General features: G+C 43.3%; 2 protein-coding genes and 1 pseudogene across 2 annotated transcripts; all 3 read right to left on the bottom strand.

Moving 5' to 3' along the window:
• Positions 1-366: 366 nt before the first annotated feature.
• LOC104326731 (olfactory receptor 6Y1) lies at positions 367-1,302 on the bottom strand. Its single transcript, XM_009931539.2, has one exon. It carries the CDS (start codon positions 1,300-1,302, stop codon positions 367-369), a length of 936 nt encoding a protein of 311 aa, XP_009929841.1.
• An 8,935-nt stretch (positions 1,303-10,237) lies between these two features.
• On the bottom strand, positions 10,238-11,185 carry LOC104326732 (olfactory receptor 6A2-like). The gene has a single exon (XM_009931540.2). It carries the CDS (start codon positions 11,183-11,185, stop codon positions 10,238-10,240), a length of 948 nt encoding a protein of 315 aa, XP_009929842.2.
• Positions 11,186-16,315: 5,130 nt separating this feature from the next.
• On the bottom strand, positions 16,316-20,532 carry LOC104326733 (olfactory receptor 6P1-like; annotated as a pseudogene).
• Between the last annotated feature and the right edge of the window lie 6,860 nt (positions 20,533-27,392).

The following is a 27,392-nucleotide window of genomic DNA, read 5'->3' as shown; positions in this document are numbered from 1 at the left end:
TACATGTCTTTTACAATCCCATGCAATGTTTTCTGGACCTGGTAATCTATCTAGGGAAAACAAAATCTGGGGTTCCGTTTCTAACATTGCCAACCTTCTCTTTATAACTGGAGCAGTTATTCAGCTGAAAACTTCTAAGAAAGGTAATCAGCATAGAATCATAGGGGGAAAATAAACAAGAAAAAAACCCTCCCAACCCAAACCCATAGCATATACATAGATCAAACTTAGATTTGTTAAAGTCTAGTTCTATAAATATGGTTACTCGATGCATAAATAGGAGAGTTTCACTTCAGGGTGGATTAAGGACCTCCTGAATTTAGTTCGTGAGCACTGCCAATTGATCTTCAAGAGCAGAGCACCTTGTTAGGTGTGTCTTGTGCAAGTTAAGGTCTTCCTCAGGGCAAACCTGACTTCTTTGTTTCTAAGACAATATATGAGAGGATTCAGAAGTGGCACAACTACCGTGTACAAGACTGACACCAACTTGTTAGCACTGTAGGTATACATGACCTTAGGGTGGGCGTAAGTGAAAAGAGTGGTGGAGTAGAACAATATCACTACAGTCAAGTGAGAGCTGCAAGTGGAAAAGGCCTTTTGCCTCCCCTGAGAAGAAGGGATCTTCAACACGGTGAATAAGATGCAAATATAGGAGGTGACCACAGTGCACAGAGGCACCATGATGATGAGCAGAGCCAAGATGAAGTCCGCTAGCTCAGCCGAAGAAGAATCACTGCAGGAGATATTCAGTAGGGGTGAAACATCACAGAAATAGTGATTGATTTTGTATACATCACAGAACGAAAGCTGGGCTATAAAGCTCAGCTTGATGCACGAAGTGATCAAACCACACATCCAACAACCAACTGTCAGCCGAGCACAGAACTGATGATTCATGATGAGTGAATATTGGAGAGGTTTGCATATGGCCAAGAAACGGTCATAGGCCATAACAGCTAACAGAATATACTCAGTACAAACAAAAGTTACAAAGAAATACAACTGTGTCATGCACCCCTGAAATGAGATACGTTTGTCTTGAGAGAGGAAATCTGTGAGCATTTTTGGCTCAGTAACAGAAACATACCAGATTTCTAAGAAAGACAGATTTCCTAGGAAGAAATACATGGGATTTTGCAGACTGTGGCTAGTTCGGATTATAAGAATGATGAGGAAGTTTTCCAACACAGTTAATAAATAAGCCAGAAGTAAAGCAGAGAAGAAGAGCAGCTGCAGTTCAGCAGTGGTGGGAAAACCGAGGAGAATGAAATACGTGACACTGGTTTCATTCCTCCCACCCATTCTGTAGGGGAAAGATGAACCTTATCCACCTGCAATAAATTAACACAATGAAACCTAACGAGGTAGGCTTAAATTCTTATCAATATGTTACACCACCACTTATAACACTGTAAAAGTTTAGGTGCTTTGTTGCTGGATTTCTAGAAATTAATTGTGTGGAATTCATCTACTCAATTCAGAATTTTTCATTGTAGAAATGTAAGCATGCTTTTTACTTTATACTTCATGGGGATAAATAGGCTCTACCAGTCCTATCTCAGCTAAGACACAGGTCTAAAATAAGCCAGATGAATCATGCTATCATATTGTCCATCCAGTGGAGAAGTGTTAGGTTATGAGCTTATAGATAGACATTTACATTGGCAAGGTTTTAGTTTCTACATGTATACATTTCTAAAGTTATACCATGTATATCCTATGAACCGTGAGGGAAGTACCAAGCACCACAAGGATATATACAATCTGATTTAAAAAACCTCCAAACACATCTGAAGGACCCCATGAGAAGTTTCTACGGCTAGCTCTGAAGAGAGTTATAGCTACCTAAAGCTTATTGAGATAAAAAGGTACACATCCCAGATACAGCATAATTTCCAGTTAATTATAGTTCTGGGTCTGGTTTGATTGTAGCTAACTGATATTGTTCCTTCAAAAATAAGAATGCCTCAACCTGTGCTATTAAAAAAATGAACTGTTCACTACCTTCTGTAGTGGTAAATCAGAGTAGAATCCGCTGCCTTAGCTGGTCCTCAAGAATATGATCAACAGGGAGCAGATGAAGTGTAGACTATTGTGTCAGTTGTGTGATTTATACCAACACAGATAAATCGACTACTTTATTTACCTTCAGTGTCTCATGAGATTTGACCTAGAAATTATAGGTAGCCTCCCAGTGGAAGCAATCACAGAAAGAGGATGGAAGCTATTGTTTCTTCTGTGATTTCATACAGAGTAGAAGAAACTCTGAAAATGTCTAAGATTTTGTCTGATACACTCAACAATGAAATAACACTAGCTGATGTCTACTGTTTTTTATAGGGCAGAGGAAAAAACCCACAAAAAATCCCCACAAAAAACCCCAAAAAAGCCCTGAAGCAGACTATATGGCAATCATTTACAAAAGCTTAAATTAAAAAAAGGTTTTAGTGCCCTAAATCTAAATCAGAGCCTTAACTGATAATCAGTTTTGGTGTAAGTAATTTCTCCTACACCGGAATTACTTTTACCACCTTTAGGTGTATGAATAGCCATGCTATGTATTTTCTGAATAGTACAGTACAGTACAAATATTATGTTGAAATGATTCCTCCAGTGGTGTGTAGTACCTCTATGAGATAGACTGAATGAGTTTTTTGAGTTGCCTGATCTATCCATCTCCATGGATGACATTGACATATGGAAACTCTCTTCAATACCTGCATGCCTGATTTTAATACTCACAGTCATGTACAATAATTATGAACTAAAACCTCAGCTTCAAAACGGGGTTTTATACATATATTTGCTTTTAGGTTTATGTTAGATACAGGATTCATTTGTCCCAATTTAAACACCAAATATGTATATGTTTAAGACGGAGTTCAGCTGCCTACACAGAGCACTCTAGGGCCATTTGGGATGTTCTTGATTCTTACTGGCTTCCATCTAAAGGACCCCCAAACAGTAGAGACGAAGGAGTCCAGAAAGCAGTTTTGGTAGGCAGTTTATTTATTTGCTCAGCTATTTGGACTCTCTTCTTGTACTGAGTTGGACTGTACCCATACTACCGCAACCAAAACTCTCAGCACACATGTAAACGTGCACATTACATGTATCTGCCTCTATACTGTAGACTCCTCAAAGTAGGTTAGACTAATCCTGTTCCTATCATCTAAGGTACAGTGAAAGCCCTGGATCAGGTAAGTATATGTTGCTATTCAGTGGCATTCTGGATGCCCTATTGTATCCAAAATATCTCTAATGGGCCAGCAAATGCTCTGCAAGACTAACAGAAGACCAATGCCTTTTCAGAGCAGCAGCTGGAAACAAAAAAGATGCTATAAAGCATGTAGCATACATGCAGGGAGCAAAGGAAACCTCATGCTGAAATACAGATTTTTCAGAACAGAAAATAGAAAGTTCTATACCTAAACTAGAATAACAACATACTTCAGTTAGGCTGAGAAGCCATTGTGGCAGCCTTGATGAAAAAGACCTGAGAGTTATGATGGATGCCAAACCAAATAACAAGCAGCAGTCACTCTTAAATAAGGCAAAATCTATTCTGGGCTACCGTAAAAGTGGTATGGCTAACGGATTCAAGGATGCAAAGATCACCCACTATACAGTGCTCACATAGGCACACCTGGAATTCAGTTTTGAGCACCTGGCTTAGGGTGGGCTGAGAGAAACTGGAGAGAGTTAGGCAGAGGCCTACCAGTAAGGCCAACAGTGGTCTGGAGTACAAATACTAAGAATAGGGCTGGTCTTCTTTGGACTGGTGAGGAGAAGGCTCAGAGGTGATCTAACAGCAGCCTGCAACAACTTGTAGGGGAGTTCCAAGGATGACAAGGTGAACCTTTCAGGTGTCACAGAACGACTAACATAGTGCAAAATCCACAAACTGTTAATTTAGCAGGATGCGTCAGGAGAAATTTTTTTTACATGGAGGGAAATGCAGTGTTTGGCATGATCATATCCAGTGAGTGATTCTATCTGTATACTTGCAGATTTCTGGTTCTATGGTCTCCAGTGGTTCTAGATCCTTATACACAGGCAAAAGAGTTGAAACCAGAATCCCCACACACATGCAGTTCCAATTAATTGATCGACAAATTATACTGTCTGCAGTCTTTGAGATTGTCATAGGATTGATCTAATCTATGTTTATCTGTCTGCAATGTAGACAATTTCAGAAAAGCAGCTTGCCCTGTTTTACCTTTAGTCAGTGAGGGCACCTCAGCACTTCCACAGAATAAATTGCTTTTAAAGCAGATGCTTGCCTCATCATGAGAGGAATTTCCCTCTGTAAGTACCTGTTTATGACCCAGACTATAAAGGGAACAGAGGGCAGCTGGTTTTGACTCAGCTAAATAAGTATTTGCCTTCTATATGGCCTGAATACAAAGAAAAATCTTAAAGCCCCATGTAAGCAAACCAAAAAGAAACACCATTTCAGTTAAACTGCGTAGGTTACCATCTGTCTCCTACTGAATGCACCTAGGATTCACAAAATAAAAGAAGAGACATGCATACAGCAAATCTAGTAAACCAATAATCACACTGCTTCACAAGGAAGAAAAGGACACTATAACCATATTTACATGACAAACGTCCAGTGGTAGAACAGGATTTCTTCTTTCCACCTATCTCTTCATTAGTGAGAGAAGACTCTCTCTCTTGTCTTTATTCTGACTCATATTTAAAAGTACAGATACTGACTATGTGTGCAGATCAGTGGGGTGTATTGCAAAGCTCTCTGCAGTAGCCGATTTATTTGGTTATTTTCATTCTGAACTTCTCTGTTTTGTGTGTGCTAACTTAAATCTCCATATTCGTTTCTAGATGGGCTTTTTTTACCTGAGCACTGGGTGTCCACTGCCATTTTCATGTTCCCAGGGCTATCTCAGACATTATATGGTGCCAATAAAATAAAATAAAAAGTTTATTAAAGGGGCCTGTTCCCTACTTCAGTGGCTGCTGGTAGCCAGGTGAGATATTCTAAGATTTTAAAACAGCAATAGCTGTCTATGTTGAGATGAACTCAACTGTGCCCTTTATGTCAGACCTACTTCTCATCTGTGTTTGAGCTAGCTATCTCAATTCTAGTAATAGACAAAAGGCATGTATACAGTAGATCTAGACAGTAAGTCAACTTCTGAGTACAGATCACCTGATCTGTTGTAGGTGTCTGCTTAAGACACTAGCATGGCAAGATAATGTGGCAGGTCAAAGACCTACTAGGATAGTGATGAAAGGTACGTGCCTGAGCATTAATCCCTTTGCTTATATCACCATAACCAGAACATCTGTTAAATGAGAATAGTCAGTCAGTCCTGGAATAAAGACCATTATCCAAACCATGTAAATAATTCCTGCTTCTTCTTTAAATTTTCATCTGACATGAAATAAATAATTAACTAACTAAATAATCACTTCCCTGATACTATGTCTGTCAATTTGTTTCTCACAGCACACGTGCATAAGACAGTAAACCATATAAGTATCCATAGCAAAATCAGTAAGGACTGAGGAACACCTCAAATGAGATTTCCCTCCCCTCTCATTGTTTCAGATGCCTACACTTGTAAGACTGACAGACAGGGGTCTTTCTGGAGAACTGCACCTGTCCAGTCAAGGAGCTGAGGTTGAGCATCACAGCTAGATACCTCTGTTGACGTTCTTGTACCACACCTGTTAAGGTGTGAATCTCATCAGTTTCAGATGTCTACCATAAGGAAAGGATTAAGTGCACCATAGAAGTTCCCCTTAATTCTCTCCATTGACCAAAAAACCCACAAAAAAAACAACCAAAAAACAGTTAGTTTATGTGTAGACTTCTACACTGGAGAACTGTGATTTAGCCAGGTAAATATAAAGTACTAAAAAGTAACGAGTTTATCTCTCAATTAATCATGCTAGAGTTCTTTTCTGTCTTCAGAGGAAAAGAAATCATAAAAAATAAAGAAGTAGTCCTAAGATGTCATTTGTCTTACCTTTGTTCCATGTCTAGCATATAATGAGAAAAATTACATCCTAGCTTTCAGCTGGCCATATTCTGTAGGTCTCCACTGTAGTGGAGGAAACAAGTAGGCAACTGAGCCGGTATGGACACCATTTCATTCCACCTCTTAAAGGAGGTGTCTTGTCTGAGTTGCCTTAGTGACTGAATACCTAAAGGAAGTTTAACTATTCAGACCAAATACCAAAAGTTGAGGAGAAAGATGAAATAACTTCATCTTCGCACCATCACTCATTCTGATGTAACAAACTACTTTTTTTCTTTGCTTACTTTTTGCTAATTATGTTCTGTTTATTTAAGGACTGTCTTGTTTAGGAAAAGCTCTCTGACAGATGTTATGTTGTTTAATGCAGATTATTTTGAGTCTTTTTCTATTAAGAAAAGCTTATAGACATTATGTATTTTGCAACAAGGTCTATAATTTAAGTTTAAAAAGCCTGTTGTTCTTCTGGAGTGCTTAGCAAGTTCATGACAACAAAAAAATGATTGGGGAAGATACCTGATTCTAGGGCAGTGAAAGGGGAGTATTGGGAACTTCCCTAGGTTGAAAGATATTAAACGATATGGATAGAGGGTTGCTGGTTTACAAAGTGACACGTACTAGGGATATAGTTACCATATAAGTTTGCAAAATCAGCAAAACCAAAGAAAATGAAAAAAACAAAATGGGGGTGACTTGTTTGGAAGAAGGAAAATCAGATAAAGAGATTATGAGAGGTAACAAATAATATCATTAAGGTTGTTCTGAGATCTATGCTGAGAAACCCTGTACTTAATCAATACAGCTTGGGGCAAGGCATAAAAACCTGTTATTCTGATCACATCATGTGTTTGACTTGCTTTCACTGTCAGAGATCTAGGGTGATTTCTCTAGTGCTGGTGAGGGACAGAGGACAGACTGAGCTTTCTAACAGACTGCCTCTGGTACAGATGGACCACATGAGGTTAGATTTAGAACCACAAGCCTGAGTACATACTGTGTTCCATGACCTTTCCTAGTCTCAGGATAGGCGGAAGATGACAATTTTAAGCACAGGAACTTCTGTGACCACCTATATAAATAAAGCAGAGCAGCTTCATCCTCTGTGACTGGAATACACCTTGAATGTGCCCCTTGGCTTTTAGAAAATCAGAATTGGAAGTTAGCACTAATATGTCCACAGTGAACACTAACATGCTTAAATTACAAGTGTGGATCATGCAAGTGATGTGCATGGCATGCAGCTGTCTTCTTGGGAGATACATCGGTGAGTAATTAAAAGCTTGTGGAATTAATTGATCTGGAGTCTGTAATTCTTGTAATATAATACAGGAAGAACCAGACTGTTCTAAAAAGTATGAGTGATAAACAGCGTGTAATCTAGGCATTATGGGCTACCTAGTAAGGAGAACAGAATTACCATCTACAATATTTAAGAGTCAATGTTGTCAAATAGTCAAAATAAAGATGAACATTTTATTAAAAGAATCTTAAAACAATTTTTTACTTCAATTAAACAGAGATACATATCTGAGAATGCAGAATCTTAGCATCATAGAATTGTTGAGGTAGGAAGGGCTGGGCAACCTTGGCAGTTGTACTGAGTGTACATGGCAAGGTTTTGGTAGTGGTGGGGGCTGCAGGGTGGCCTCTGTGAGAAGAGACCAGGGGCTGCCCCCATGTCAGACAGAGCCTGTTTCAACCAGTTCCAAAAGAGACACATTGCTACCCAAAACTGAGCCAATCAGCAAAGCTGGTGGCACCTTTGTGGCAACATGTTTAAGAAAGGGTAAAAGCACTATGCAGAAGCTGTGCAAGAGAGGAGTGAGAAAAATGTGAGAGAAACAAACCTGTAGATACCAAGGCAGGTGAAGAAGAAACGGGAGGAGGTGCTCCGTGCACTGGAGTGGAGATTCCCCTGCAACCCATGGAGAAGATCATGGTGAAGGATGTTGTCCCCCTGCAGCCCATGCAGGACCATGCTGGAGCAGATAACTACAGTGCAGCCCATGGAGGACCCCAGGATGCAGCAGGTGGAGATGCCCTGAAGGAAGATGCAGCCCATGGAGAGCCAGTGCTGGAGCCAGCTCCTGGCAGGAACTGCAGCCAAAGGGAGACCCATGTTGGAGTAGTCTGTTCCTGACAGACTGTACACTGTGCAGAAGACCCACAGTGGAGCATGAAGTTCATGAAGAACTGTATCCAGTGGGAGGGACCCCATGCTAGAACAGGGGAAAAGTATGAAGAAGGAGTGGCAGAGTCAGTATTATGAACTGACTGCAACCCCAATCTCCATCCTGCTGCACCAGTTGGTAGGCAGAAGGTGGAAGGCTCAGCAATTAAGAAGTGAAGTTGAGCCTGGGAAGAAAAGGTATAGAGGGAAGGTGTTTTTATTTTTGTCTTTGTTCTTACCATCCCGTTCTATTTTTAATTGGTAATAAATTTAATTAATTTTTCCAAAGTTGAGTCTCATTTGCCCATGAGGATAACTAATAAATGATCTCTCTGTCATTTATCTCAACCCACAAGCTTTTTCATCTTGTTTTCTCCCCCTGTCTTCCTGAGGAAGGGGGAGTGAGAGAGTGATTTGGTGGGTGTCTGAACAGCCAACCTAGGTTAAGCCACCACAGAAGTCTCTCCGAAACATCTTCTGAACTGAGCCACTGGCAAGCAGCGAATCTTTCTAGATAGCCTCTCAGGTTGACAGGTCAGGCCTCTATAGCCCACAGAGGGGACTCCCCCTATTATAGAATCATAGAATTATAGAAAGATTTGGGTTGGAAGGGACCCCTAGAGGTCATCTAGTCCAACCCACCTGCAGCGAGCAGGGACACCACTAACTAGATCAGGTTGCTCAGAGCCCTGTACAACCTGGTCTTGAATGTTTCCAGGGATGGGACCTCCACTGCCTCTCTGGGCAACCCGTTCCAGTGTTTCACCACCCTCATTGTAAAGAATTTCTTCCTTATATCTAGCCTAAACCTACCGTGTTTTAGTTTAAAACCATTACCCCTCGTCCTGTCACTGTTGTCTCTACTAAAAAGATTGTCCCCATCTTTCCTATAGGCTCCCTTTAAGTACTGAAAGGCTGCAATTAGCTCTCCCCGCAGCCTTCTCTTCTCCAGGCTGGACAAGCCCAACTCTCTCAGCCTGTGACTTGACACATCCTTCAGGTTCTGCTGTGCAGGCTCAGATGGCACTTATTCCTCTTTGGATAGATCATTCAGTCACCTATCTACTTCAAGAGCATTGAAACCATTCTGTAGCTGTAGATCTGCAGAGAGAAGAATAGCCTTCCTCCTCATGCCAGAAGTCACAGTCTTCCAGCGTTTACTGTCACGGTGCTTCCATTACCCAGGCTTCCATTACCCAACTTGATATGGACTCACTACGGCTCTCATTCCTTCTGTACAGTTTGGGATTCATGCTCTCGTATCTGCAGGGTCTCAAAAGATCCTGTCAATCTATTTTATCATCATCTCTGATATCATCTGCTGACCTCCTGCCATAGCTCCTTAGTTTGTTGACAATGATCCTCAACCAGCGTATACCTCTGACAGGGGCACAAATATAATGTTCCAGCTTCAGCAAGAGACAACAGGAATTCCCTGAGACCTGAAGTATTGCATCTTCCCTTTGAATCTCAAATATGAGCTGAGATCTCTTTTCCCAGAGGTAATTGTTTCAGGTTGGACTATCATTTTGACAGCATATTCACATAATTTAGAGCTATCTGCCCTTGCTCCTGCTGTCTTTTTGTAGATAACTCTGTTCCTAAAGTTAGGATAGCTCTCACCCTAGGCTAGACAAAATGGGAGTGATTTCCTCATGTATTCAGTGAAGGAATGGAAAGTCCTCTAGAGAAAAATTCAGATAATCTTGCCTAACTTTGTCTGTCTGTATAAAATTTTATCTATTGATTATATAGGAGATCTGACGGATAAAGCAAAGGTAAGCACATCTCCCTTGCCCTTAAAGCATTTAATGTTGTCTTTCATTAAAATAAGCTACTGGTGAGACTCAGAATGACAAAAGATCATGCATAAGACTGTTCCATTCTTATGACTCAGTTCCCTGTAATTCCCGAATTTCAAGAAAATTATATTTGGACCAACTTGCTTCAGCTTATGAAGCATAAACCAGAGCTTTTAATGAAGTGAATTAATCATAAAATCTGATTATTTCTATATAGTTTTCTTGCCTGTATAATCTCTTCTTTTCTGTTATTAAACCTGCTAATATTTCTGCATGGAAACTCGTTTTCTGAACAAGATCTTTTGGAGACTATCCTTGATTTCTTGGTTCCTCAAGCAGTAAATGATGGGATTGAAGAGAGGAACAACAACAGCATAGAGAGCAGACATGATTTTGTTTGTGTCATGAACTGGAAGTGTTTTAGGCCTCAAATAGATGAAAATGCTTGTTGCATAGAAGACAATGACCACTATAAGGTGGGAGGCACAGGTGGAGAAGGCTTTTTGGCAACCGTGTGCAGATGAAATGTGAAAGACAGTGAAGATAATGTAGATATAAGATAGGATTACTACAGAAAGAGGCATCAGGAGGATAAATATGGCAGCCACAAAATCCATAAGTACAGCTCTTTCCATATTTGTGCAGGATAAGTTCAAGAGAGGAGAAACATCACAGAAGAAATGGTTGATTATATTAGGTCCACAGTATGTTAGCTGAGAGATAAAAAATACTTTACATCCAGAAATTAAGAAACCAGTCAACCAACATCCCATAGTAAGGTAGAAACAGACAGTGTGTCTCATGATAGTAGAGTAATGGAAAGGCTTGCAAATGGCAACATAGCGATCATATGGCATGACAGCCAGGAGGAGGCATTCGGTGTTGCCCAGGCTGAGGAAGAAGTACAGCTGTGTCATGCATCCCATGAAGGAGATTTGCTTTGTCACTGACACAAAGCTCAGCATTGTCTTGGGGAGTGTGACTGTCACATACCAGATCTCCAGAAAGGACAAATTACTCAGAAAGAAATACATGGGGGAGTGGAGGTTACAGTTTGTCCAGACAGTCACAATGATGATAATATTTTCTGCTAAAACTAAGAGATATGCAATGAGAAAGATTGCAAAGAAGAGAATCTGCAAGTGAGGAGCAATGGAAAATCCAAGGAGAATGAATTCTTTGACCGTGCTGTGATTGCTCACCTCCATGTCTCCTGTCTACCTCTGTAAAGACAAAAACATTCTTGTTATTAGAGATTATAATACATTAGAATACCTTTTTTTCTGTCTCATTTTACAGTTGTTTTACATTTCTTTCACACTGCAGTCAAATTAATATTAGTCTTGCTACTGCTGCAAATGCCAGTTTTACTAATTATGAAAGTATTCAAAGACATGGTATTTAGAACAAAATAACAATAATTCTGCATTCTCCCACTGGCATAATGTCTAACTTCTCCTTGACCTAGACAGAATTATCTGTTATTATGTCCAGAAACTTTCTAAATTGTACGATAAATTTATTTGTGAATTTGTGAACAGAGTTGCTAGAAAATAATTCACAATAGATAAAGCTTTTCTGTCCTATAGCCCATGAGCCCAGAATATGTGGTCTAATCCAAAACCAAATTTGAAAAATCCCTACATTGTCTCACGTTTTCAGAGAATTTTGATAAATTTGCCAGCTTGTTCCCATTTCTGTAAGACATTCCAGTTCTTGTGTAAGCAGGGTTCAAGCCTGAATAACTAATGAATGTTGGAGTCCTCTTTCCTATGATAAGGGCAAGATTCAGTTGGATACACATAGATATGTAGTACCACTTAAGAAACTCCAGGATATCTGAGCTTTCCAAATGGGTATGAAGGACATGACACAAGATTTGCAGTAGCCCTGTGCACTTCTGGAATAGCAGCTGGAGGTCAGGTGGGATAGCTAAGAGCTAAGTCTTGTTTCAGGCAATTGCATCATGTGTTGAAGGATTGACTCACTTGCCCATAAATGGTTTCCTACTACCAGTTGAGATACCATGTGGCCCTGGAATTATAAATTAATTTCAGATAAACATAACACAGGATCTATATGAACCTCCACCCTTCTGAAATGACAGCTGGAGGCTGGGCAAGATATTTCTGGGCATCTCAAAAGTCGACAAATTGTTCAAGTCCATTTGTTACATTAAATTGGTATCCTGACTTTCTTGTGAATACCAATATAATCTTGTTCACTAACAGTAGAAGTTCAGCGACTTACAGACTGATTCAGTTGTCTAAATATAGCTATTTACTGTCATTTTAGATAGACTAGGCTATCCAATATATGCCTCATCAGTTGGAACATGGCCTTCTGAAACAATATTTGGAGGATATCCTGTAGGATATCTCAAGGGATACTAGACACCTACTCTTAGGCAATTGAATCTTAACTCCTATCTCACCCTTCTATGTGTAGACACAAAAAATAAGAAACCTTAATCTGACAGCTGAATCACATCACTGGTGTCTAATCAATGAGGAAAAAGAGACATCGGCAAAGTGAAATTCAGATGACATGTTATGTATCTGGATAAACAACCTTGAGGTTCTTTCGTGTTTTTCTCTATTAACTATAGGAAAGCCAGGGTGGGATTTCCCAAACTTTGATGTTTAATTTGTAAAGGCTTTGAAGCACAAATTTTTTGTTAATGAAATAAAATCATACAATTAATACCATGAATAATTTCTTGAAAAATATTTCAAAACTCTTTCTTTTTGTAGTCTACCATATTAATATTAAAAATACACTTAGTTCTTGAATGCCTAACTATAGAGGCCTGCAATAGTGTCTTTCGTAATGCAGGTCCTTTTTCTCAAAGCTGTTTGAATGATTCATTATATTTCAGAGGGGAAGGGAAGGGGAGGGAAGGGAAGGGAAACTGTCAAAAAGTATGTTCAGTTAAAAGATACGGCTTCACTCTTTTTTCTTTGCACGAAAATTCACAGATGTTCTGTGAGAAACAAGATTTACTGTGTGGCTTCTCACCAAGAAGAAAAAGATTTAGCTCAAACCCCGTCTTTTCTGTCGTAGTTTCTTTTTACTAACTTCATTAGCCAATATACTTCTCAGCAGACTCAAAGAAAGTGTTATTAATACTTATAAGAAATGCTACATTAGTAAATTCTTCTATTTCACTTACAAATTTGAGTCCTTGTACCAACGTTGAAGGGACTGTTTGAAGTTCAGAGAGACTGTGCTGTGACATCTGTTTAGTATTTCTTCTAATACTGAAGAATTCATCTGTGCTTGTGGTCTGTTCTTCCAAAGGGACCAATCAAAGAAACAAATTGCTACTTCTCTCTTCCCTACCCTAGGAATAGTGTTTATCATTATGATTAAAAAAAAAAAAACCTCAACCCTGAAAACAGAAAGTCTAGTAATCTTTCTGTAGCCAAAAATAGATTAAGCAAGCAGCATTCCTGGTTTTGATGAATTATTTTTTCAAAGTTTTGTGACTAAAGCTTGATGAAATGGCTGAACAAGTTGTACAACTGCTTATAAAACAGATACTTCTGAAAGGCTTCTTTTATAATCAACATGAGGCGTATAAAAATAATCTGTCTCCCTCATCAGGTAAAAAGGGATTTGGGGCTTCACACTCCATTGGTAGGATTTGTCTTTCCTGACACTGCAGGTATGACAAGGAAAATATTCGTTACTACGCATTTAAGGATCTGTCAGCTTGTACCTGCACAAGCTAGTTCTCTCAACTAAAACAGTGGAGAGAAGTAAGCATTGGGTGGGATTTATCTTATCCTAAAAGAAAACCATTAAGATACAAATCACTTGAATTATGCTCTGGAAAGGAAGGACCCACTACAAAACAATTTTGTACAACTAGCTGAAATGGAGATAGCTGTTAGGTACTTTTAGTGCTGGATGAGATTAATTCCAACGCTGACTACAGATTTTCCTAACTTCAGAAGCTTAGCTGAGCTGCCTAGATAAAAGTTTAGTCACTGATCTTATGTGTCAGCATTGAGATATTAATATCTTCATAGGTCATTCATTCTGCTCTTGATTAGGTACTACTAGGAATGGTGGTATTAGTAGGAATGGTGATGTTGGGTGGGTGGTTGGACTCGATCATCTTAGAGGTCTTTTCCAAACTATTATTCTATGATTCTGCACTGCTAAAGGTATTGATTCCTGAAAAACAAGCCAAAGGGTGAAGAGGCATTTGCATTCATTTTGCTTGAGACTAATCCCCCTTGGAATGAAATGTCCAGGACAAGTATAGAGTCATAGAATCATTTAGGCTGGACGAGACTGTCAAGATCATCGAGTCCAACCGTTAACCTAACACTGTCAGTTCCACAACTAAACCATGTCCCTAAGCTTCGCTTCTGTAGGTCTTTAAAATACCTCCAGGGATGATGTCTCAACCACTTCTCTGAGAAGCCTGTTTCAAAGCTTGACAACACTTTCAGTACAGAAACTTTTCCTAATATCCAGCCTAAACCTCCCCTGGTGCAACTTGAGGCCATCTCCCCTTGTCCTATTGGCTGTTACTTGGGAGAAGAGACCGACACCCACCTCACTGCAACCTCCTTTCAGGTAGTTATAAAGAGCAATAAGGTCTCCCCTCAGCCTCCTTTTCTCCAGACTGAACAACTACTGTTGCCTCAGTTGGCCCTCGTAAGATGTGTGTTCTAGCCCCTTTACCATCTCATTGCCCTTCTTTGGAAATGCTTTGTCTAGATCTCCTCTTAAACCTCTCTGATGCCCTGAAAATCTCAGAAAAAGTCCTTCCTTAGTATTATTTTTCTTTTCACCCACCTCAAGTTGTCTGAAATAATTACAGAATTGTGTTTCATCCAACCAGTATATTATTTGTTATAGCATGAGATGAGTAGTACACATTGCATGTAGGGACGTTTGAGGGTCTCAAATCTCCTGTAATAGGGCTGGAATTCATTCCAGTATAGTGGTAACCAAACCAGCACATTTTCATTCATATTGCCTAAAAGGAAATAGCTTTTAAATATATTATCCCTAGATGTGGAAATGTTTAGACCATTCCAAAAGATTGTCCAGATATGAATAAACATACATGCAGTGACTTGGGGTCACAGTTGGGAATCACAACTTGGTTATTGATAATGTAGAGTCATCCTTACATACTTCTGTTAGAATAAAATGTATCATTTCACAGGAGCATGTTCTTCTCCCACAGCCACTCCAGAGACAGCCCCCATGAGTGACTTAGACTTGCACAACTCTGCCTGTGAGGAACTGTTCCTCCATTTAAAAATATTCTGATGACTCACATCCTTTGTTGTTGTTTTTGTTGTTACTTTATCTGAGTACAAGTGACCAGGATATTGGGTCTGCCAATATTTTCTATATACAGATATTCATGCTATTGTATGATTTTCAAAATTCAGAAAAAAATCTACATTCTTAATATTTGACTATATTCTCATGTTTTTTTAAGAAGTTGGAAAAATAAATGTAGATGTGTATTGAATTTACAGTATGCATTTTGTAGGACAAGTTGGTTGGAACTGCTTCATACTCTGCTCAACTGTTTGGTATTAACTACTTATCTTGTGAACTTAATTGAAGTTTGAGACACAGAGGAAAAATTACCATTTTATTCATTGGAAAGAGTAATTCAAACAAGCAGAATTTATCAAACAACAGAATTTATCAACAAAAAAGATTAAAGTGAAAATAAACTAGTCTTCTTAAAAAAAAGGTTTTAAGCTGGTTTGTGATTTATTTTCCTTCAGCATTCAATGGAGAGAAACTAACACTTCCACAGTATGCTCCGTCTGGCATTACTCTCAGATCTGTAGCCCTGGAGGTTCCCATTTGCTGTCAGTGACTTCAGAGACAGTCTATCCCCATGTATTAGCTATACACATTTCAGTTCTGGATGCATAAATATAGCAAAGATAAATCTCACTCTTCTAGCACAGAAGAGGGTGGCTCCAAGTTATTCCACTTCATGTAATCTCATAACTGGGGAAGGAATTAGGAGTGTAATCATCCTAGCATCCCGGTAGAAGCAATGAACAGACATAAACAGCTCCAGGCAATGACTGTGTAAAACAGCTAAAACAGTGTGTCTTGTAGAGGAAATAAGGAGAATTTATGTGATAGGAGTATTTTCACTCACTAACTCATTTTATCTCAGGAGATAATACTCAGGGGAGCAATTCAGCTAGCTAACCAGTAATATTTTCTGCCATTTCAGATGCTGTAGGTTATCTAAAATATCTTTATCTGCTAGCCATCCAATACTAAGGTAACCTGAAAGCCTGTTATGAAGGCACCTGTGAGTGCCATCAATATTTGATTTATGTTGTGCTTTCTCTTAAGGACACAGAACTCCTCTTGTTGAGTACATTTCTGCCATTTATTATTTTTCTTAGTACTTCTTTGACATCTTGGTTCCTCAGGGAGTAAATGACAGTGTTGCAGAAAGGTACTACAACTACATATAGAACTGACACCATCTTGTTGGAATCAGAGACACCCATGGCCTTAGGCTGGGCATAGGTAAACAGAGCAGTAGCGTAAAATATAACAACTACCATGTGAGAAACACAGGTTGAAACACATTTCCACCTGCCCTGAGCTGTGGGAATCCGCATTATAGTAGCTGCTATGCAGAAGTAAGAGGCCATCACCACAAGCAATGGTATGAGAACTATAATCAATGCCAGAATGAAAACTACTGTCTCTACCATTGACGTATCTTTGTGGGCAAGGTTGAGCAGGGATGATATATCACAGAAGAAATGGTTGGTGATTGAGTCACAGAAATTCAAGCGTGAAATGAAGAGTACCTTCATCAATGAGTATGAAACTGGTAAAACCTCCCATCCAAGAACCAGCAACTAAGATAGCTTGTGGGTCATGATGGTTGGACAGAGCAAGGGGCTGCAAATAGCCAGAAAGCAGTCATAAGACATGACAGCTGGAAGCAGACACTCAGTGCAGGCCAGTGCATTGAAAAAGTAGATCTGGGCCATGCACCCTGCAAATGAGCTGATCTTGCATCCTGTCAGTAAGCCACTAAGCATTTTAGGCACAATAACTGTCATATACCACATCTCCAGAAAGGAGGGATTGCTGAAGACGCAGTATATAGGGGTATGGAGCCAGTAGCTAATACAGATCATTGTAACAGTGACCATATTCTCTGCTAGTGTCAATACGTATACAGTGATGAATGTGATGACAAGTAGGACTTGCAGCTCTTTGAGAACAATGAAGAATCCCTGGAGGACAAATTCTTGAGCGCTTGCATTTTATTTTTTAATTTCTATTGTTAAAAAAATATTATCAGTATTATTATATTATGATTACATTATATTATATCATTATTTTTTATCAGTAATGATGTTGGAAGGAAATGTTGGAGCAATTTGCATTATGCACCAAGAGGGTAATTTTAATATTATGCTGAATATTCAGGACACCTGACTTTGGATTCAGTTCATCTAACTTTAGGCATCCACAATGTAGATATCTAAATCTCAGAAAATCATTGAGATTCACTTTGCCCTCAAGTAGATAGGGAGAAGCACCACCAAAATGTGATTCATCTGTTCTGTCTTGTCTACAATATATAACTACTTAAGGATGAGATGGAATATGTCCTGGAAATAATTATTTCTCTTCAACAGCTACAAAGTCAACCTAGAATCAGGAGTTCAGACTAAGACAGTAAGAATTCATCACATTTAATTTTAGTAGAGTAGTTAAATACTTAAAATTAAATGCCTGGAGCCCAAGGCACTCAATTTTATGAGAGACATCTGTGTGAGGCTGCTACATAATACGAGACCTTTAGAAGACACGTATCTTCTTAACTTGACAGCTGTAGGCCAATAAATTACCCAAGATCATCCAAAGCTGCACTAGTTTCTTGAATCCCAATCTAGGTATCTACAGTAGAGGTAGTCATGTAGTAGTCTCAGTGCCTGTTATAGTCAGCTGAAGCCTGGTCAGTGCCATCAGTGGAGTCTATGGAGTCATTTGTCTCATCAAAAAGTAGACGTCTACCTTGGACTCACTGCAGTTTCCCAGACTGGTACTATTTGGTATTCCTGATAATACCTGGGCCTTCCATATGAAATTGAAAGATTTGATACACAACCTAGAGGATGCCTGTAGCCTTGTGGAGTGCATCTGGATGATCTACTGCATCTCAAATTACATGTAGTTCGTACTTGCAAGCAACTGTATTAGTTACCACATTTTTTCAGACGAATCATTTTTTGAATTTCATTAATTATTGATCATATCTCCACTGACCGAATGAAAATTTAGACTTCTAGTTACAATGATGACAGATAAATTTACTACCACCTAGTGCAAGATTTAGTTGCATTATTAATGTTGTGTTCTAGTATTTTGTATGTCTCTGTCTCAAAATGTTTTCATAGGGCTGACAGGTATCACTGTACCTTTTCTCAGATGAAGCTGGAGTAATCTCTCAGGGTAAAGATGACCCTAGATGACTATGCAACTGAGTCTTGTCCCTAAATTAGGTAGATCAATCCCACAAAGGAAATCTGTGTTAATTTCATTACATTAATTTCACATAATGACTGATCTTCGCTATAGATATAGTATCTAATACTGTATCACCTAATATACTAAAATTCGGGTGTACTGGGTTTGCATGGCAAGATTTTGGTTACAAGGGGAGGCCCACAGGAGTGGCTTCTGTGAGAAGCTTCTACAAGCTTCCCTTGTGTTGGATAGAGCCAATGCCAGCCAGGTCCAAGATGGACCCGCCACTGGCCAAGGCTGAGCCAATCAGCGATGGTGGTAGTGCCTCTGTGATAACATATTTAAGAAAGAAAAAACCCTGCACAACAACATTTGCAGCAGGAGAGAGGAGTGAGAATATGTGAGAGAAACAACTCTACAGACACCAGGGTCGATGAAGGAAGGGAAGGAGGTGCTCCAGGCATCAGAGCAGAGATACCCCTGCAGCTTGTGGTGAAGACCATGGTGAGGCAGGAGGTCCCCATGCAGCCCATGGAGATCCATGGTGCAGCAGACATCCACTTGCAGCCCATGGAGCAGGAGCAAGTAGATGCACCCAAAGGAGGCTGTGACTCCATGGGAAATCCACGCTGGAGCAGGCTCCTGCCAGGACCAGTGGCCCCATGGAGAGAGGAGCCCATGTCAGAGCAGGTCTGCTGGCAGGACTTGTGAGACACACTGGAGCAGTCTGTTCTTGAAGGACTGCACCCCATGGAAAGGACCCACACTGGAGCAGTTCATGAAGAGCTGCAGGGTGTGGGAAGAACTCACATTGGAGAAGTTTGTGGAGGACTGTCTCACATGGGTGGGACCCCCATGTTGGAGCAGGGAAAGAGTGTGGGGAGGAACGAGTGGCAGAGACAACATGTGATAACCCCGATTGCATGGGAGGAGGAGGTAGAGAATAACAGAGTAAAATTAAGCCCGGGAAGAAGGGAGGTGTGATAGGAAGGTGTTTTTAAGATTTGGTTTTATTTCTCACTATCCTAGTCTGATTTGATTGGTGATAAATTAAATTATTTTTCCCAAGTTGAGTCTGTTTTGCCTGTGATGGCAACTGCTAAGTGAGCTTTCCCCGTCCTCATCTCGATCGATGAGCCTTTCATTGTATTTTTTCTCCCCTGTACAGTTGTGCAGGGGGAGTGATAGACGAGCTTTTGTGGCCACCAAGTGTCCAGCCAGGCTAAACCACAAAAGAATCACAGAATCACAGAATGGTAGGGGTTGGAAGGGACCTCTGTGGGTCATCTAGTCCAACCCCCCTGCCGAAGCAGGGTCACCTACAGCAGGCTGCACAGGAACTTGTCCAGGTGGGTCTTGAATAACTCCAGAGAAGGAGACTCCACAACTTCCCTGGACAACCTGTTCCAGTGCTCTGTCAACCTCAGAGTGAAGAAGTTCTTCCTCATGTTCAGCTAGTTAAGTTCCTATGCTTCAGTTTGTGCCCATTGCCACTTGTCCTGTCGCTGGGTGCCACTGAAAAGAGTCTGACCCCCTCCTTTTAACACCCACCCTGAAGATATTTATAGGCATTTATTAGGTCTTCTCTCAGCCTTCTCTTCTTGAGGCTGAACAAGCCCAGCTCCCTCAGCCTTTCCTCGTAGGACAGATGCTCCAGTACCCTAATCATTCTTGTAGCCCTCCGCTGGACTCTCTGCAGTGATTCCTCATCTTTCTTGAACTGGGGAGCCCGGAAATGGACACAGTACTCCACATGGGGCCTCATTAGGGCAGAGTAGAGGGGGAGGAGAACCTCCCTCGACCTGCTGGCCTCACTCCTCTTAATGCACCCCAGGATCCCATTTGCCTTGTGACCTTGGTTTGGCCAGGACAGGGTTAATTTTCACCAGACTCCAGGAAGGGGCACGGGGGGGGGGGGGGGGGGGGGGGGGGGGTGGCGCTGACCAAACGTGGCCAAACAGAGCAGGGTATTCCATACCATGTGCCGTCATGCTGGGTTCCGGTGGGGGGGAGCTGGGGGAGAGAACTCACTCGCAGCTCGGGAGGGCATAGCGGCAGTTCGGTCCGGGAGAGACCGGCTGTGTTCTGCGGGCTCTGTTCTGCTGGTTTGTTTTGTGTATTCCTCTTTTCTGTATCGTCGTTGTTCCTGCTCCCTTTGTGTGCTGTTCTGTTAAATTGCCCTTATCCCGACCCACCAGTTGCTGCCTGTTTTTCTTTCCATTCTCCTCTGCATCCCGGTGGGGTGAGGGGAGGCCGTGTGGCACTTTTGTTGCCGGCTGCAGCCAAACCAGAACATTAAATTTGGTGCCCAAGCGTGGGGTGGGGATAACGGCAGGGCTGAGCAGCGTGTGTTAAAACAGCTTTCTTAGATTTTGTTAAATTTTTTTATACGCATTTACTGTGTTAGTTAAACAGTCACTGGTAAAAAATGTTGCTGACTTTGATCAGATGGCTGTGGTTTTTGAATCCTTATTTGCAGTATGTATTCACTGCTGTGCTGTTCATCATCACTGGGAAAAAGATCAGGATGATAAATTTGCTGTACTGTACGATATCGACTTATGACATGATAACATCACTGTGCATGAAATTAGTCTTGTATTTGCATGCAGCACTGCGGTCATTTCCGTACCTCAGATCCTATGTCTTAGAATTTGTTAATAATTGAACCCAATCTGTGGGGAAAGCCGGAGGGGATATCTTCCCCCACTCTTTCACCCCTCCTCCCTCCTTCAGGCTAGTCCTAACAGTGTTTGAGAATTTCGAGTACCCGTGGCATGCTCAGGCCACTTCGCTCCTATTGTTCTGCCTCCTGAATGGGTTGCACGTTTTGTTTAGGGTTAAACGAGTAGCTGTGAGTGGCTGGGTGTGTGGGACAGCATGGGCAGATGTCTAGGGCAGTGGGCACCACCGGTGTTTTTGAAACTCACCCCTGAACAAGTGCAGGATCCAGACAAACTAGTAAAATATCTGCAAAAAGTGTGCTGCCACCCTGGGAACTCCAGAGAGACACAGATCACTGCAACGTGCTGGGGTCTGGCCCATGCCTACCGAGCCCTGTTCAACCTGATTCAGTGCCTTAAAGGGGAAAGGAGGGGAAATGAAGCGGCAGGCACTGCGACTGGCGCTGCCCCCCCAGCCGGCCCTGCAGACCCTCCAGCCCAGCAGGCAGTCACAGCCCCCCTGACTGGCACCACGACTGCCACTGCCACACCTGCAGGGTCTGCCTCGGTTTCCCCAGCGGGCACAGCAGCTACTCCAACCCAGTTCCAGCAGCAGGCATCGTGGCTGAGCCCAATAACCAACCTGTGCCGGTTGCAGTAGCCCCTGTAAAACTAAAGAAAGACGCAAAGAGAGCAGATCGCTCCGGGAAGGATGACGATGAGCCAGGGTCATCGCGGGAGACAAGAGACACAGCTCATCACCCGGTCCCTGTCCCTGCGCGAGCTGCGAGACATGTGGAAAGATTTCAGCTGCCACCCAAGCGAACACATTGTCACCTGGCTGCTGCGGTGCTGGGATAACGGGGCCAGCAGCTTGGAATTAGAGGGCAAGAAAGCCAAGCAGCTGGGATCTCTGGCCAGGGATGGGGGCATTGACAAGGCCATTGGGAAAAAGGAACAAGTCCTGAGCCTCTGGAGGAGACTTCTGTCAGGCATGAGGGAGAGGTACCCCTTCAGTGAGGATTTTGTATGCTAGCCTGGCGAGTGGACCAATATGGAGAGGGGTATTTAGTACTTGAGGGAATTAGCTGTGCGGGAGCTGGTTTGCTATGAACCAGACGATGAGCAGTTGCCCACAGACCCAGATGAAGTCCAGTGCACACAATCCATGTGGAGGAAGTTTGTGCGGAGCGCACAATCCTCATATGCCAACTCACTGGCAGTTGTAAACTGGAAAGGTAAGAAGGCACCAACAGTGGATGAGGTGGCTGTCAGACTCCGGCAATATGAGGAAAGTCTCTCTTTCTCCCTTGTCTCAGCTGTGGGGAAACTGGCCCGGGAGGTGCGGCAAATCAAAGAGAATATGTCCTACTCCCCACCTGTATGGGCCTGCATCTCAGCTATTAGGGGCAAGTGTTTCTCTGCTCAGGAGAGAGAATACAGAGGCTAAACACCATGGGGCACCCTGTGGTTTTAACTGCGTGACCACGGAGAGGACATGAGGAAGTGGGATGGAAAACCCACCTCAATCTAGAGGCACGAGTGCGTGATTTGCGAGGTAAAACAATCACCAAAGGGGATTCTGTTAGGAACAATGCCGCTCCAGTTTCCAGCAGCCAGCTCTCCAGACCAGGTAGACAGTTTGATCTTGATTCCGGTCCACTGGAGGGGACCTCCAAGTCATTTTTAGAGCAGGTGAGCAGAAAATTCTCTGACCAGGATTAGAGGGGCCCTGCCTCCAGCCAGGTGGAGGAAAGGGACAACCACGTTTATTGGACGGTGTGGATTCGGTGGCCTGGCATGTCAGATCCACAAGAGTATAAGGCTCTAGTGGACACTGGTGCACAGTGTACTTTAATGCCATCAGATTTCAAAGGGTCAGAGTCCATTTGTATTTCTGGAGTGACAGGGGGGTCCCAAGAGCTGAGTATACTGGAGGCTGAAGTGAGCCTCACTGGGCAGGAGTGGCAGAAGCACCCCAATGTAACTGGCCCCGAGGCTCCATGCATCCTTGGCATAGACTATCTTAGGAGAGGGTATTTCAAGGACCCAAAGGGGTATCAGTGGGCTTTTGGCACAGCTGCTGTGGAGACGGAAGAAATTAAATAGCTGTCCGTTTTGCCTGGTCTCTCGGAGGATCCTTCCGTTGTGGGGTTGCTGAGGGTTGAAGAACTACAGGTGCCAATCGCGACCACAACGGTGCACCAGCGACAATATTGCACCAACTGAGACTCCCTTCTCCCCATTCATCAGCTGATCCGCCAGCTGGAGAGTCAAGGAGTGATCAGCAAAACTTGCTTACCCTTTAATAGTCCCATATGGCCAGTGAGAAAATCTACTGGAGAGTGGAGACTGACAATAGACTACCGTGGCCTGAATGTAGTCACACCACCACTGAGTGCTGCAGTGCCAGACATGCTAGAACTTCAATATCAGCTGGAGTCAAAGGCAGCCAAGTGGTATGCGACAATTGACATCGCTAATGCATTCTTCTCCATCCCTTTGGCAGCAGAGTGCAGGACACAGTTTGCTTTCACCTGGAGGGGCATCCAGTACACCTGGAATCGACTGCCCCAGTGGTGGAAACACAGTTCCACCATTTGCCATGGACTAATCTAGACTGCACTGGAAAAGGGTGAAGCCCCAGAACATCTGCAGTACATCGATGACATCATTGTATGGGGTGACACCGCAGAGGACGTTTTTGAGAAAGGGGAGAAAATAGTTCAGATCCTTCTGAAAGCCGGTTTCGCCATTAAGCGAAGTAAAGTCAAGGGACCTGCGCAAGAGATCCAGGTTTTGGGAATAAAATGGCAGGATGGGCGCCATCAAATCCCAATGGATGTCATCAACAAAATAGCAGCTATGTCTCCACCAACCAGCAAAAAGGAAGCACAGGCCTTCCTGGGTGTTGTGGGTTTTTGGAGGATGCACATCCCCAATTACAGCCAGATTGTAAGTCCTCTGTACCACGTGACCCGGAAGAAGAATGATTTTGAATGGGGCCCTGAGCAACGACAGGCATTTGAACAAATTAAACGGGAGATAGTTCATGCCGTAGCCCTTGGTCCAGTCCGGTCAGGGCAAGATGTTAAAAACGTGCTCTACACCGCAGCCGGGGAGAATGGCCCAACCTGGAGTCTCTGGCAGAAAGCACCAGGGGAGACTCGAGGTCGACCCCTGGGGTTCTGGAGCTGGGGTTACAAAGGATCCGAGGCCCGCTATACTCCCACTGAAAAAGAGATTCTGGCAGCATATGAAGGCGTTCGAACTGCTTCAGAAGTGGTCGGCACTGAAGCACAGCTCCTCCTAGCACCACGATTGCCAGTCCTGGGCTGAATGTTCAGAGGGTCCCCTCTACACATCATGCCACCAATGCTACGTGGAGTAAGTGGGTCACGCTGATCACACAGCGCGCCCGAATGGGAAACCCCAGTCACCCAGGAATTCTGGAGGTAATCATGGACTGGCCAGAAGGCAAAGATTTTGGAGCATTGCCAGAGGAGGAGGTGACATGTGCTGAAGAGGCCCCACTGTATAACCAGCTGCCAGAAGATGAGAAACAGTATGCCCTGTTCACGGATGGGTCCTGTCGCATTGTGGGGAAGCAGCGGAGGTGGAAGGCTGCTGTATGGAGCCCTACACGACAAGTCGCGTAAACTGCCAAGGGAGAAGGTGAGTCCAGCCAGTTTGCAGAGGTGAAAGCCATCCAGCTGGCTTTAGACATTGCCAGTCGAGACAATTGGGCAGTGCTCCATCTTTAAACCGACTCCTGGATGGTGGCCAATGCCTTGTGGGGGTGGCTGCAGCAATGGAAGAAGAACAACTGGCAGCACAGACGCAAACCTATCTGGGCTGCCCCATTGTGGCAAGACATTGCTGCCCGGCTAGAGCAGTTGGTTGTAAAAGTCCGTCACGTGGACGCCCACATCCCTAAGAGTCGGGCCACTGAAGAACATCAAAACAACCACCAAGTGGATCAGGCTGCTAAGATTGAAGTGGCTCAGGTGGATCTGGACTGGCAACATAAAGGTGAACTATTCATAGCTCGGTGGGCCCATGACACCTCGGGCCACCAAGGAAGAGACGTGACATACAGATGGGCTCGTGACCGAGGGGTGGACTTGACCATGGACGCCATAGCACAGGTTATCCATGAATGTGAAACATGCGCTGCAATCAAGCAAGCCAAGCGGGTAAAGCCTCAGTGGTATGGAGGACGATGGCTAAAATCTAAATATGGGGAAGCTTGGCAGATTGACTACATCACACTGCCACAAACCCGCCAAGGCCAGCGCTATGTGCTCACAATGGTGGAGGCCACCACCGGATGGCTGGAAACCTACCCTGTGCCCCATGCCACCGCCCGGAATACCATCCTGGGCCTTGAAAAACAAGTCCTGTGGCGACATGGCACTCCCACAAGAATTGAGTCAGACAACAGTACTCACTTTCGTAACAGCCTCATAGACACCTGGGCCAAAGAACAAGGTATTGAGTGGGTGTATCACATCCCCTACCATGCACCAGCCTCGGGAAAGATCGAATGGTACAACGGGCTGCTAAAAACCACTTTGATAGCAATGGGGGCTGGGACTTTCAAAAATTAGGATACTCATTTAGCAAAGGGCACCTGGTTGGTTAACACCAGGGGCTCCACCAACCGGGCTGGTCCTGCCCAATCAAAACCTCAGCGCCCTGTAGAAGGGGATAAAGTCCCCTTAGTGCACATGTGGAACATCTTAGGAAAGACAGTTTGGGTTAGACCTGCCTCGGGCAAAGGCAAGCCCATCCTCAGGATTGTTTTTGCTCAAGGACCTGGGTGTACCTGGTGGGTAATGTGGAAGGATGGGGAAGTCTGATGTGTACCTCATGGGGATTTGATTTTGGATGAGAATAGTCCATAAATAATTTGTCTAAAGTTAATTGTTAAATAACCCTGTCACTGTCTGTTATCACTGTTATAATTGTTATATGTTATACCAATAGTATAATAGTAAGAATCGTCCAGATTTAAGAAGGATGAACTTTTGATGAAATCTAGCAGAGCACAGCGATGATGGGACTGGACTTGGTTTTCAACAACTGGCACCTAGCATCTTCATCAAGATCAACATCTCCTGCAGACTGTGGGCACGGGCCGCACCAGATACATCAGCCATGAGCTCCAGATGCAGCAAGTGACCGCCCATCACCACACATCACCTCTCCTGCCACCGAAGACCATTACGACAGATGGAGCCCGAAGTCATGGATTAAATGAACTCAACGGACACTTTAGACTGATGATCCATAGACTAAGGGAATGATATCTGGAGACAGGAGAAGTGGTGGTGATCAGCTGGACAATGGGGAACCTGGGCATGACGTAGATGGTATGGAATAAGGGGTGGATAGTGTCCTGGGTTTGGCCAGGACAGGGTTAATTTTCACCGGACTCCAGGAAGGGGCACAGCTGGGGGGGAGGGGGGAGGGCGCTTACCCCTCCTGGCCAAACAGAGCAGGGTATTCCATACCATGTGCCGTCATGCTGGGTTCCAGTGGGGGGGAGCTGGGGGCGGGAACTCACTCGTGGCTCTGGAGGGCACAGCAGCGGTGCAGTCCGGGAGAGACCGGCTGTGTTCTGCGGGCTCTGTTCTGCTGGCTTGTTTTGTGTATTCCCCTTTTCTGTATCGTCATTGTTCCTGTTCCCTTTGTTTGCTGTTCTGTTAAACTGCCCTTATCCCGACCCACTGGTTTCTGCCTGTTTTTCTTTCCATTCTGTTCCGCACCCCGGCGGGGGGAGGGGAGGCCGCATGGCGCTTTTGTTGCTGCCTGCAGCCAAACCAGAACATCTTATTGGCAACAAGGGCACACTGCAGGCTCATGGTCTATTTGTTATCCACCAGGGCACCCAGGTCTCTCTGCGCAGAGCTGCTCTCCAGCAGGTCCGCCCCAAGCCTGTACTTATGCATGGTGTTGTTCCTCCACAGGTGCAGGACCCTGCACTTACCCTTGTTGAACCTCATCAGGTTCCTCTCTGCCCAGCTGTCCAGCGTGTCCAGTTCTGACTGAATGGCAGCACAGCTTTCCGGTGTATCCACTGCTCCTCCCAGTTTGGTGTCATCAGCAAACTTGCTGAGGGTACACTCTAACTCTTCATCCACGTCATTGATGAAGAAGCTGAACAAGATCGGGCCCAGTACTGACCCCTGCGAGTTACCAGCCTCCAACTAGACTCAGCGCCGCTGATGACAACCCTCTGAGT

The sequence above is a fragment of the Opisthocomus hoazin genome, chromosome 26, assembly GCF_030867145.1.
Source record: "Opisthocomus hoazin isolate bOpiHoa1 chromosome 26, bOpiHoa1.hap1, whole genome shotgun sequence".
NCBI classification, from domain to species: domain Eukaryota; kingdom Metazoa; phylum Chordata; class Aves; order Opisthocomiformes; family Opisthocomidae; genus Opisthocomus; species Opisthocomus hoazin.
The sequence above is the reverse complement of the archived record's forward strand: the minus strand, read 5'-3'. Positions and strand labels throughout refer to the sequence as shown.

Bases quoted from the DNA above. Each gene is read 5' to 3' on its own strand.
- LOC104326731 (XM_009931539.2), bottom strand. From the start codon at position 1,302: ATGGGTGGGAGGAATGAAACCAGTGTCACGTATTTCATTCTCCTCGGT.
- LOC104326732 (XM_009931540.2), bottom strand. From the start codon at position 11,185: ATGGAGGTGAGCAATCACAGCACGGTCAAAGAATTCATTCTCCTTGGA.